This window comes from Peromyscus maniculatus, chromosome 6, assembly GCF_049852395.1.
Source record: "Peromyscus maniculatus bairdii isolate BWxNUB_F1_BW_parent chromosome 6, HU_Pman_BW_mat_3.1, whole genome shotgun sequence".
NCBI classification, from domain to species: Eukaryota; Metazoa; Chordata; class Mammalia; order Rodentia; family Cricetidae; genus Peromyscus; species Peromyscus maniculatus.
In genome coordinates this window covers 97,341,550-97,353,614 of record NC_134857.1, presented here as the reverse complement: position 1 = coordinate 97,353,614, position 12,065 = coordinate 97,341,550, and the positions used below count along the sequence as shown (strand labels likewise).

The 12,065-nt window shown below is 40.1% G+C and overlaps 1 protein-coding gene across 4 annotated transcripts in view; it reads right to left on the bottom strand.

The window, feature by feature from the left end:
- The window catches only part of Plppr5 (phospholipid phosphatase related 5), a 263,032-nt gene that overhangs the window by 42,414 nt on the left and 208,553 nt on the right, over nucleotides 1–12,065 (bottom strand). For all 4 annotated transcript variants that reach the window (XM_076574877.1, XM_076574878.1, XM_006977837.4 and 1 more), the window contains one exon: nucleotides 11,701–11,951. In XM_076574877.1, the coding sequence (XP_076430992.1) occupies nucleotides 11,701–11,951 (251 nt within the window). The remainder of the gene's footprint in view (nucleotides 1–11,700; nucleotides 11,952–12,065) is intronic.

Sequence of the window (12,065 nt, the reverse complement as noted above, 5' to 3'; positions counted from 1 at the left end):
AGATAAACAATTTTCAGTTGATTCTACACCCTGACTATGGACTCCTGTTACTCCTAACTGTACCTTTGAGTCTTCCCAGTAGAAAGCAGAAACAATGTAAACATGACCGAACCACACTGTGCCTTTTTCAATTGTCTGACCTACAGAGTCTATGAGTATGTAAATGGTTGTTCTCTGTCAGCTCTGAGGTGATTAGTTATGGAGTGATATTAAGTGAAATGTTGCTTTAGGGTGAAATAATTATTGTACTTTTTCCTGAGTGTTAATATATGTAGGTTTCAATGAGCACATTTAATTCCATAATTGTGACTACATACTGTATTGTACCTGGAAGTTAATTCAAAGAGTGCCCAGCCATCCATTTACTCCTGGCATGCAGACTCGGCTATTCAGATCTGTCTGGAAAGCAGGTTGGTAAAAAGGCTGGGAATCTTCCAAGTGCTTTAAAGCAACATTTAATGTTCCCAGGCCCCAGGGTGTTCCATTTAAATGGCAGGTTTGACAGGAGGCAAAGCATCAGTGTGTTAGCATGACAATTAAAGATGAAAAGAGACAATTTGTGTATTTCAGTCCTTCCAATCTATGTGACTCCGAGTACTTAGTTATAGATAAAATCTAAAACAGTGAAAAATATGAATACACAGTATAACATATTCTGTTGGACAAGTGCAAATTTCAGTTCATATGTGAAATAAAGTACTGATTTTCTTTCAGATTTAAATACATTTGCATTTTAATATAATCATAACATTTATTCCATTTTTATTTAACACTTTAATCTAAAAATGCTTTAAATAGACATTTTATGGGTGACATGACAGCAGGCATGAATGTATATATGTGCTTCTGCCTGGGTGTGAATGTTTGTGTGCCATAGATCCATGTTTAATGTCTTCCTCTATCACTCTCCTTATTTTTTGAGACAGAGTCTCTCATCAAACTTCCAGCTTGGCAATTTGGCTACACTGGCCATCCAATGAGCTCCAGGGCCTTTCCTCCCACAGATCTGAGATTACAGCTAGATGCTGCTGCCTGGATGCTGGATTATAGTTGGATGCTGCTGACCTGGATGCTGGATTACAATTGGATGTTGCTGACCTGGATTCTGGATTACAGTTGGATGCTGCTGACCTAGATGCTGAGGACTGAGCTCAGGTCCTCATGCTTACCCTCTGAGTAATTCCCTGGTCCCATTTTTATTTCTATGTGTCCTTGATTTTAAAGCTAATAAATAATAAATCAATCAATCAATAATCAATGTCATCATTATATGATTATTATTTAAAAATAGCTTTTATATAGAAGGAATGTTAAAAATGACTTGTTTTTTCATATCAAATACTGTAGGTATACCACTAAGAACAGAAAGATTAGTTTCAGTCAAATGAAATAAATCTCCAAAAGGAAGCTTATTGTTGATAGAGAATAAAATTTTCTTCATGACAAAGCATCTTGTTGGGATTAGAAAATTCCTTTCATACACACCTTCTAGATGGGAAGCAACTAGCTATCACCAAAGCAAAAGTCATCTGGATATGGCCTTCCTCAGTGCCCTGGCTGACAGGCTACTGGCACATAATTTACACCCAGTTCTTACTGCGGCTGACATGGAGCAGATACAGAGAAGCATCCACTTCCCTGGCAGGCCTGATGGCAGCAGAGCAGGAAGAGGCCTTGACTTATGGGTAGCAGTGGTACCAGAGTTGTACGGTCACAGCAACCTCATCTCACTTTTCTTGTGGGTTGATTCTTGCTGGCCTCTATCTAGGTTTTTAGTGCTTCCTACTCATTCCTCGAGCCTCATATTTCAGCTTGTCCTTTTACATCATTTTGCCTGCCTCAGCCTGCCTCACTCTCAATCATTTGTAATGCACAACACTGACCTGAACATAAAGTTGAATGGCATTTTGGCAGAGTATGAAGGCAATAGAAATATTGTAGGCTGAGTGAATCTGAAAATAAGAGGATAAAAATTTAAAAAAAATATTACTATGCTTAGCAAATGGTAGAATTCTCCATACCCAGAAGAGAATTCACATCGGTTAAGAAATGAGCTCCTAAAAGGGGCAACCATGATATAAGGGAGGTGCCTAGTCAGTCCTAGCAGTCAGAAGAAAATGCCAAAGATTAGGTGGCTTAAACAACAGAAATAGTTTTTACAACTCAGGAATTTGCGAAGTCTAATATGTGTGATCAGGTTCTAGAGATGATATTCTTGATCTGAAGATGGCCAGAGTATTGCCATATCCTTCTGAGGTACAAAGAGATAGGAAGGGAGCATTCTGGTACCTCTTCTTATAAAGGCATTGATTCTATCTTGAAGGTCTACCTTCATGACCTCATCTAATTTCAATCACCTTCAAAGACTCCATCTGGAAATATCATCACATTGTGGGTTAGAACAGCAACTTAGGAATCAGGAGGAGGAGAGAGGAAACAGTTCAATCTACATTGCAGGAGGGTTTTTTTTTTTTTTTTTTTTTTTTTGCCTTAACTAGATTTTTTTAAAAGGGGGTGTTAGGGGGCAGCTACAAAAAGTTTCTATGCAAACAGGGATGTGCTTAAAATTCATGCTACTCCAGGCACCTAGTGTGGGGTAGATGGGTGGGGAAAAGCTATATTAAGAATCTGTCTTAACAAGCACTGTCAAGGCCAGCAATACAAAGGCACTGAATTAAAGCAGTAGGCACACATAGGGAGAAAGGGAAAAGTCTGGATTCCAGAGATAGATCAAAGGTGGAAACAACAGAATTAGTCAGACATCTGGATGGAGGGGTGTGGGAGAAGGAGGAGTTGAGAAGGACTCAGATCTCAGAGCTGGATAATTGGAAGGGGAAGAATGCCAATCACCAAGACAGAAGACACACAGACAGCTGACTTGGAGCAGTGGCAGGGTTGACTCTGGTTTGGGAAATTTTAGCTAGAAGGAGGTGGTGGGACACTTCCTAAACTGATATTTTTAGGAATAAAGACCAGAGCTCAGGAAAGAGATAAGGGCCAATGAAAGACTTTGGGGGTTCATTAGAAAAGGCATCAAAGTGGGAAAGGATGAGATTACTCTTGGAAAAGGTCAAGAATCTGGTCTCCGGGGCAGGTAGATGGTTTCCTGACACTTCAGTAAGGCATTTGGATGGGAGAGGAAACACATTTGGAGACTATAGTGTTTTTAATGCCTTAAAATGAGGGAAGCTGAGATGAAAAGTCCCTGTGTACCTAAGTATAAGAAAGGAGAGATGGGTTCACAGAAAACGAAGCTGAGGCCAACCATCCTTCAGAATGAGCTTCCTTAGGAGAGAGCCCCATGACCATGCAAGGAACTGAGGTCTGGCCTTGAGATGGGACAGCAATTAGGAAGGATAGAGAAACACCCAATCAGAAACAACATGACGGGTGCCTGAAGGCAAAGAGTGGTTGCCTTTTAAAACCTGGAGAGGCACTTCATCATGAGAGACAGCTTAAAGTGAGAGAGAGAGAGAGAGAGAGAGAGAGAGAGAGAGAGAGAGAGAGAGAGAGAGAGAGAGAGAGAATGAAAATAACCAAAGGGAGGGGGAAATGATAGACAGGACAGCCGTGATCTAACTTGATCATGAGGTGGAAGTGTAAGTTTGTCTTTCTAGAACTTTCTTTATAGATGGATACTTACTGAAATGAATGGGAAGTTAATTGTGTGATTGTTAGTTTTTGTTTTGACAGAGGGGCTTTAGAGAGACGTGTTTCCCTGCATTGTCCATAATCTAACGCTGTTAATTCCCTGTGTAGAGGAAGTAAACAGTAAACACGCTGTGTGAAAAGTTCTCTGCACTGTAAGCACTCGGTAATAATAATAATTTTTACGTCCTAGATTGCTATACTATTGTAGAGGAACTTCGCCTTTTTATTTGAAGTCCGTTCCTAAAAACGGCATAAACAAATAGCTCACAGTAGACTGTTTTCATAAGAACTCATCTTAGAAAGTAACAAAAGAGCAGTAGTACCAAGAAATTACCTCCAATCGAACTATATTTTTGGTTCAGTTTGATGGCTGAAATAAAAGTGCTGTAAGCTGTCCCTGGATATTAACCCACTTCCATCCACTTACATGCAAATACATTTGCTTCAAGGACGAGCTCAGAAGATTGACCTTCATGCTGGGAATTTCTTGCTGGGCAATACCTTATAAATTACCCAGAAGAATGCTACACGAGCTTTCCAGTAAACGTAGTTGGGGGACAGAAGTTGGAAATCAATCAGGAGAGCTGGATTCTGGCATGGCTGATGGGTTTGGTGCTAGAACTCTTAGCCACTCTCCCAGCTACATGGCTGCACATGCGCTGTCCAGTAGTCAGGCAAGATGCTTAGTCATCCCAAGGCCTTACATCTTGCTAATCCGTGCCCTATATGATCATGTAATTTGCGCGCAGCATGATCGTGTAATCTCTGCCCATGCGTGGCATAGCTACGTAAGCCCATATGCGCATGTGCGGGCAGAATCTATAAAAGCGGTCCCCACTTATCCCTCCGCCCTTTTTTCCTGCACAATCTTCCGTAGGCCTAAGCACATCCCCTCTGTTCCCTTCCCTTAATAAAGTCTTATAGTGGGTTTTGTTGTACCTCATGGCTTTTCTCGCATGGTAAACAGCACCGCATAATGAATAATATTGCACCGCTTAATAAATAACATTTGGCCCTTTAAGAACACCAAGGTGCACTCTGGGTGCTGCTCCAAATGCTGGCCTAACTTCCTGTTCCTGGGTTCTAGGAAGAGTGTTCAAGAATGTCTAGCCGCTCCAGCTTTGCTCTCAGCCTGTGGTGGCTCCAGTTCCTGGCAGCTTATTAAGTTCCTAGCTCGTTTCACCTCCTAGAAACAAGGAAGCTCACTTCATACTCTTTGAACCTGGTCTGGTGAGCAACAGTGATCTCAGTGTCTGGGAAGCTGGATGAATCCAAATCTTCGTTGTCTGAAATCCTGTGACCATCTTCTCTGTCATTTTTTAACTTTAGCAGGAGTTTAGCTCAGTGTAGAGAGAGATGCCTGGTGCCTTCTCATATGCAGTGTGCCTGTGTGAAATTGAGTCAAAGGTAATCGTGTGAAGTGCTGCTTCTCATCCAAGTCGTTTTCTAGCTACATATTGCCCATTAACTGGAGTCATGGGGTTTCATTACAAGCCTTTTCTGGTTTATTACTCTCGCTACTGTTTAAATCTTATAATTCTACCAACATACCCAGGCCCCACAAGGCCCTGTTTTCTTTGTTTCTTGGTCCTTGCCTTTGATTTTACTGCTCTTCCTCCATGTTTCTTTTCAGCTTTCCAAACCACAAGACCCAAGTGTGTCTTACGTCTGAAGCATCCACATTGCTGCCTGCCCACAGTGGATAATATGTGGCACTCACGGTCACTGCCAGACAAATTGGCAGGTGCACTACCACTATCACATTATTACATACCATCCTCAGGGCAGACTTATCTTCTATGTATTGTAAGCACACCTGCCATCTAAGATGCTTCTAAAGAGCCAAGAAAATGTCCTAAATTCTCTGAAAACTAGAAAGAAAGAGAGAGAAGGAGAGAGAAAGACAGAGACAAAAAGAAAGGAAATAACTTGAAGATTTTTAGGTTCAGTAAAACTTTTAATACTTAAAGAATGCTTTTTTTCAGCTGGGCAGTGGTGATGCACACCTTTATTCCCAGCACTCGGGAGGCAGAAGCAGGTGGATCTCTGGGACTCTTGTTCCAGCCTTGCTGTGGGATAATGTTTTTGTACACTGGTTTAATAAAACACTGATTGACCAGTAGCCAGGCAGGAAGTATAGGTGGAATAAGCAGATAAGAAGAATTTTGGGAAGAGGAAGGCTGAGTCAGGAGATGCCAGCGCGCCATCCAGAGAGCAGCATGTAATGGCACACAGGTAAAAGCCATGGAACTCGTGGCAACATATAGATTAACAGAAATGGGCTGAGTTTAAGTGCAAGAGCTAGTCAGTAGTAAGCCTGAGCTAATGGCCAAGCAGTTTTAATTAATATAAGCCTCTGTGTGTTTACTTGAGTCTGAGCGGCTCCAGACCGGGTGGGACACAGGAAAACTTTCAGCTGCACAGCCTCGTCTATAGAGTGAGTTCCAGGCTAGGCAGAGATACACAGAGAAACTCTGTGTCAAAAAACAAAAGAAAACAAACCAAGAATGGACTTTTTTTCACAGTAATGCTGTCATAAAATGTAATTTTTAAGGTTTATACAGTGAAAGTATCCCAGGGAGGCATAGTGCCCAGTGCCCACAAAAGTCACAATACAACCCTCACCACTTCACGTTGTTTGGGGCTGGTAAGACCTCCTTCCTAAGGAGACTGTGCAGCTTGCTGCAGTCCCACATCAACCTGTTAACGCCTAAGAAAACCCAACGTATGAATGCCTGTGACATACTTTTCAATATCTGACAAAAGGGTAGTGAATACTGTATTCACTGATAATAAGCCCACATGTGCTGAAATGTCAATGCTCTTTACTGCAGCCAGAAATAAGTCAGCTGGCAGCACTGGAGAGCTCAGCCTGCTCAGAGGCTCTGATACACTGTTGACAATACAGAGACTTCTGGGATATGACTGAAAAGCCAGACAGAATTAAAAGCCCACATGTCAGTCACAGAACATACAAATGTAGGTCTTATTTCTAGAAGCCAGGTAAAACAAAAATATGCAGAAAAAAAATATGCAGTATGTATGTGTCTTTAATCATTTGCTTAAGGGTTTATCACCATCCCACTCACTTGTTTTTGTAATTTTATGCTTGCAATTTCAAAATAGGATCATTATGTTTTATTGTTACGAATAACTGCTTAAAGCCTGTGTCCAAGGTAGTATGAAAGATTGTGCATTAGATAGAAAATTTTAAAACACTGACTTCAAGGAAGAGAGTGAGGAAAGGGAAGCAGTGTGACTGAAAGGGTTCCTGACAGCAAAGGCAGTGGAACAGAGAGGGTATTTCACAGATGGCCTTTGTCTCTTCTCTCACCACACACAATCTCACTTAGCTGAAAGCTGACAGGCAAAGTGTCAGTGGACTAGTAACAGCAGCTGTGGCATGGGTCATCAAAGTCATGGGATAGCTATTGAATTGACTGTGTGCCAAGAGATATTTTTTATATGTGTCTGAGTAGACACTTGATCAAATCTGAAGCCCAGGGACCTTAGACATTTTAAGATTAAGTTACTCTTAGGTATGGAAGTTTAGAGGGCAGCTTGGTGATGGCAGCTGACTCTCACTGGACAAAGAAGACAGAATGGGAGCCCAGGGTGTGTCTCTAATGCACCTTATGTTCTAATTTAAACATGATTTCAGATCTATCTTAGGAAACAAATGGGATGTGTTCGTCTAAGCCTGTCTCAGCATCACATGATTTGTAGCTTTTATGCACGGAACCCTGAGATAACTACAAATATGACTGCAGGAAGTAAGGGAAGGAGTGTGCCAACGATTGGCCACAGACACCAAAGGCAGAGGAAAAGCAGTATTCCTCCTTCCACTGTTTGGGGGAAAAGGTTGGTAAATTATGTAACCACCACAAATTCCTCCTATGGCATTATACCCATCTTTTGTAGTCTAATTGGCTGACTCTTCCATCTACAGGTTGTCTGTGATTTGCCTGGAGAGACAAGATACAACACCAAGATGGAATGCTGAGGGAATCAGGAGCATAAGTCTCTGGATGCCTTAAAACTTGGGGCTTCAACCTTTTGAAAGGCTGTTCTGAGACACAATCTAGCAAGTTGGCCAACAGAAAGACCTCTTAAGAATGAGAGAAGCCCAGTTAATCTAGCTGTACCAACTGAGGCAAACTCCCAACTGACTGGTGAGCTGAACCAAACCCAGGAGAAAGATGTTGACTCATTTGTAGCTTTAGAGTGGATCAACCTGGGGCACTACACAGTGGAAACCAAGGCCCACAGATGTAGTGACTCTGGCTTATAATTACTCATTTTTAAGTTCTTAAGAATCTATTTCCTGTGTTCAGGTGTGCTGCCTGCATTAATGTCTGTGCTCCATGTGCATGCCTCATGCCTGCAGAGGCCAGAAGAGGGCATCAGGATTCCCTGAAGCTGGAGTTACAGATGGTTGTGAGCCACCATGTGGGGGCTGAGAACCAAACCTGGTTCCTCTGCAAGAGCAGCCAATGCTCTTAACCACTGAACCATCTTTCCAACTCATGTATTCTTAGTATTTTTTAATGTGAGAAAAATTAATGTCAGAATTGGAATGACCAAAAGACATGAGGGTATGCTTTTCTGTTTTAAAGTTTTATGGAATTAACTGAAATTCCCAACGTGATTTTTATTCTCAACTTTGAAAGACTTTTTTCCTTCCTTTTAACTTGAAAACTCATTCTCCAATGTATATTAAAAAACACAAAACTAAATTTAAATATTATTCTAATATGATTTAACACTGTTTTAGAAATTTGAGAGTTGAGGGTTAAATAACTTTTAGATTATCCCTTCAACCAGGGAAACTAATAGCATTTGTAAAAATAGGATTAGGGATTTTTTTTCCCTTTAAATTCTCAGTAAAGAAAAAAAAATCTGCAATCAAATTATCCCCAAAGCCTTAATTAAAGTCAGACCCTTAGGGAGAGTTCAAATTCTTTGGGTTTATGCTAAGCCATGCAAAGAAGCACCAAACAAATATTTCTCAGTTCATTTTCAAATACTTCATACTGGTATCCCTTTATTCTTATGAGTTCACATGTATATGATCTAACATTAAGTAAACATATCTCTACACACCAACACAAGATCATTTCCATAAAGAATACTGTTTATGAGGCATTCTTTCCTATATACCCACTTATCAAAATTCTAGCAAACATTCCATGAGGCAGAATTAGTTTGAAACACGCAGCCTTTCCATTATGAAGTTTTTCCCAAGGTGTCACTAGTAAATCTGGGGCAAAATACATTTGTATGTAAGTTCAAATATAACAGTAAAAGCTGACTGGAAATCCTGTATTTGCAGCAGAAGTTATATTCAGAGTTGCCATAGCAGCCACCCACGTTCTCTCACACACAAAGAGGTGGTGAGGAAAGAGAAGAAAGCAGTTAGCACAGAACAGAATCTATTGTTGAAAAGACAGAGGTACCCATCAATGTAATTACAAGCAGGGATCCTAACTCTCAGTCTGAACAGCATTTAATGATAGAAGATTCCTCTGCACTGGGCTGCTCTCTAATCTCATCACCATCTGTGTCCTCAGCTTTAAACTGTACTGGATGGTGAAACAATGTAGGAGGAAGGGAGATTTTGACTAAGCATGAACACATAAGAGCTAACAAAATTTAATATTTGGTTCAATAGATCTGAACAAAGTACATCACTTTCTCAGTATCTACAACTGTAAATGGGTAGAGTGAGTACATACAGCTACAAAATGTTGCATGCGTTCAAAAAACGATTACACATAATGAATTATTAAATATAAATAAAATGAATAGATGTTAACACTTATTAACATTAAAAATGAGTTAAGTAATAAGTGAGTAAAAGTAAAGCCCAAACCAAAAGTAAGTGCTCAATAAATGTATGTTAAAGTCATTATAATTAATTATTATTTATACAATATTTGTCTTTATTATGCCTAGAATAGTGAAGTGTACAAATCACGAGTTTCCAAAAGAAATAGTTGCAGATGGTCAACAGAATAGCAGTAAGATAAAATGGGAAGATTCTTCTAGAATACAAGAGATCAATGAGCTGTCCCATAGCAATGTCTTTGAAGGACTATTCCAGATACTAAAAAGGCTAAGTATTTTATTCTAGTTGCATATTCATCGCCATTGACAAAGACTGGATACATAGAAAAATCTAACATCCATTGGTACTAAAGGAGAGTACAGTATCTGGCTCCAGAAAGCACTGTGCAATTTCCCTTTCAGCATTTGTTTGATCACATATTCATGTGCAGATATATTTAGAATCCCTACACAGATACAAAAAGTCAACATCAGATTTAGACGAAGGCATAGATGAAAACTGCCTTATGCCTTCTGATTCACTCATTTAAAAATCTTCCCTGTATGGCTGAGTGCTGCATATTCTAGCTGAGGAGACGCCTGTAGTCAAGCAACTTGGTGAATAGGAAAGAATATGTGTGTTAGCACATTCCATTCAATGGTGAGCGGTACCTTACAATGTATAGGAGCACACAAAGCTGATAGACTAAAGAAAGTGAAGAATTTGAGGAACATACGGATTTCGGGGGGCAGCGTGAGAAGGCAAGAAGGGAACCGTAGCAAACATTTCACAGCAGTCAGCAGGAAGTGGCGACAAAATGATAGGAAAAGCTTTACTCCCAGAATGCTATACAAATTTTCTTGATAGGAAGGTTTTTAAAGACCAGGCAGTGAGGGATGCAATTATCATGGTTTATAAGCTTTAGAAAGCCTCAGTTCAGACATTTGAAATGCTAAGGTGAGCTGATTGCCAAATATTCGCAACCAGCTTAGACTGTATAGTGAATGCTAGACCAATCTGCACAACAAGCAACAACCCTATCTTTAAAAACTGAACTATGGCAATCTAAAACTCTTTAAATCTGTACTGTGTGACCTCTGAATTTATCTTGCATTGGAAGTGTTATGAACACTGGGACATTTTTTTCTCATAAACTTTTCTTGTACTAAGTAATCTTTATTTCCGGTCTTAGAAAGACATATCACTGGGAAACCCTCAAGACTCTCTGCTTTTAGCGGTAGCCTGACATGATTGCATTAGAAATCCTTCCATCATCAAAGAGCTTCTGGAGTATAAAAATAATTCCGAGTTTTTCTAAGTCATTAGAAATCATTGAATTTGGTTTCAGGCTGGGCCGGATTTTTAGTTTTTATTTTTTACAAATCTTTTTTTCTTGATAAGTTGAAATCAGAAAGGAGTCAATTCTGGAACCACTGAGAAGAAGCCCCCAAGACATCTACATCCTCTATACCTCTCAGCACAGTTGATGGACAAGTCCACAGAAAATGAGTCGGAAGTTCAACCCCACAGCTGCACACCTCCTGGGAAAGCTGAGATAACTGATGGCATGCATGGTGGGGTCAAGAGCTACCAGCCAAGGCTGCCCCTTGCTCATCTCTGCTATCAATAACACAACCAGCTGTGATGACTCATCCCTACTTCAAGGTCTTAGGATGTCTATACTCAGAACCTGGCTCCTATCACCAAAATGATGGCAAATACTCAAGAATAAAAGGAAACCATAATTTCTAAAGATATTTTTGGTTAATCCTATGAAGAAATATCAAAACACCAATTGAGACATTGTGATGATAATTACCAATAACAAAAGAGCTTTCTAAAATAAGAGTTCCTTCTCTCTCGGCACCAGGCAATCTGAGAGCTTGAGTAGGCAGTCAGGAGCCCAGACAGTTCTCTAAATTATACTATTAGAATGTAGTGGGGAGTGCTACAGAACAAATTTTTTTCCCATTAAGTCTTATTTAATATGAAGGCAAATATATTTACAAACAGAAATTCCAATTGCAATTATTTTATGTAATCAGCTACCCACACATGACCTCAAGGGAGCCAGCTGAATTAACATTATTCACAGTACAACCAGGCATTTTTAGAAATAAATGGAATGGTCAAAAGAAAACATTAGTTTTCCATATACACCTCTCATTATGGTGCAGAAAAGAATTTCACGCTAGGACTATGCATTGTTGATCATGACTTACTGTCAGATACATGGCAGCATAGACACTGAGGGCGGCTTCTTTGGACGGGAAGGTTTTCCTTGCTCGCATGATGAGATCTGGGTTGCCTGTGCACGCCTCCTCCCCACTGATGAACTGTGTGTACTGTTGGCACCCAAGGGCTGTGTAGTTGGGCTTACACAAGGCCAGAAAGTGTGGAGCCAAGTTGCCTGTAACCACTTGCCCAGCATTTACAAAGATATCTGTAGCAAACAGTCCAAACGTATAAATTCCTGGGGAAGGAAGAAAACAAACAATGTTAGCTTTCTTCTTCTTCTTTTTTTTTAAAGGATTCTATAACAATCCAATATGGAAATATTTTAGAAACTCTAACGCATTCCATGCAT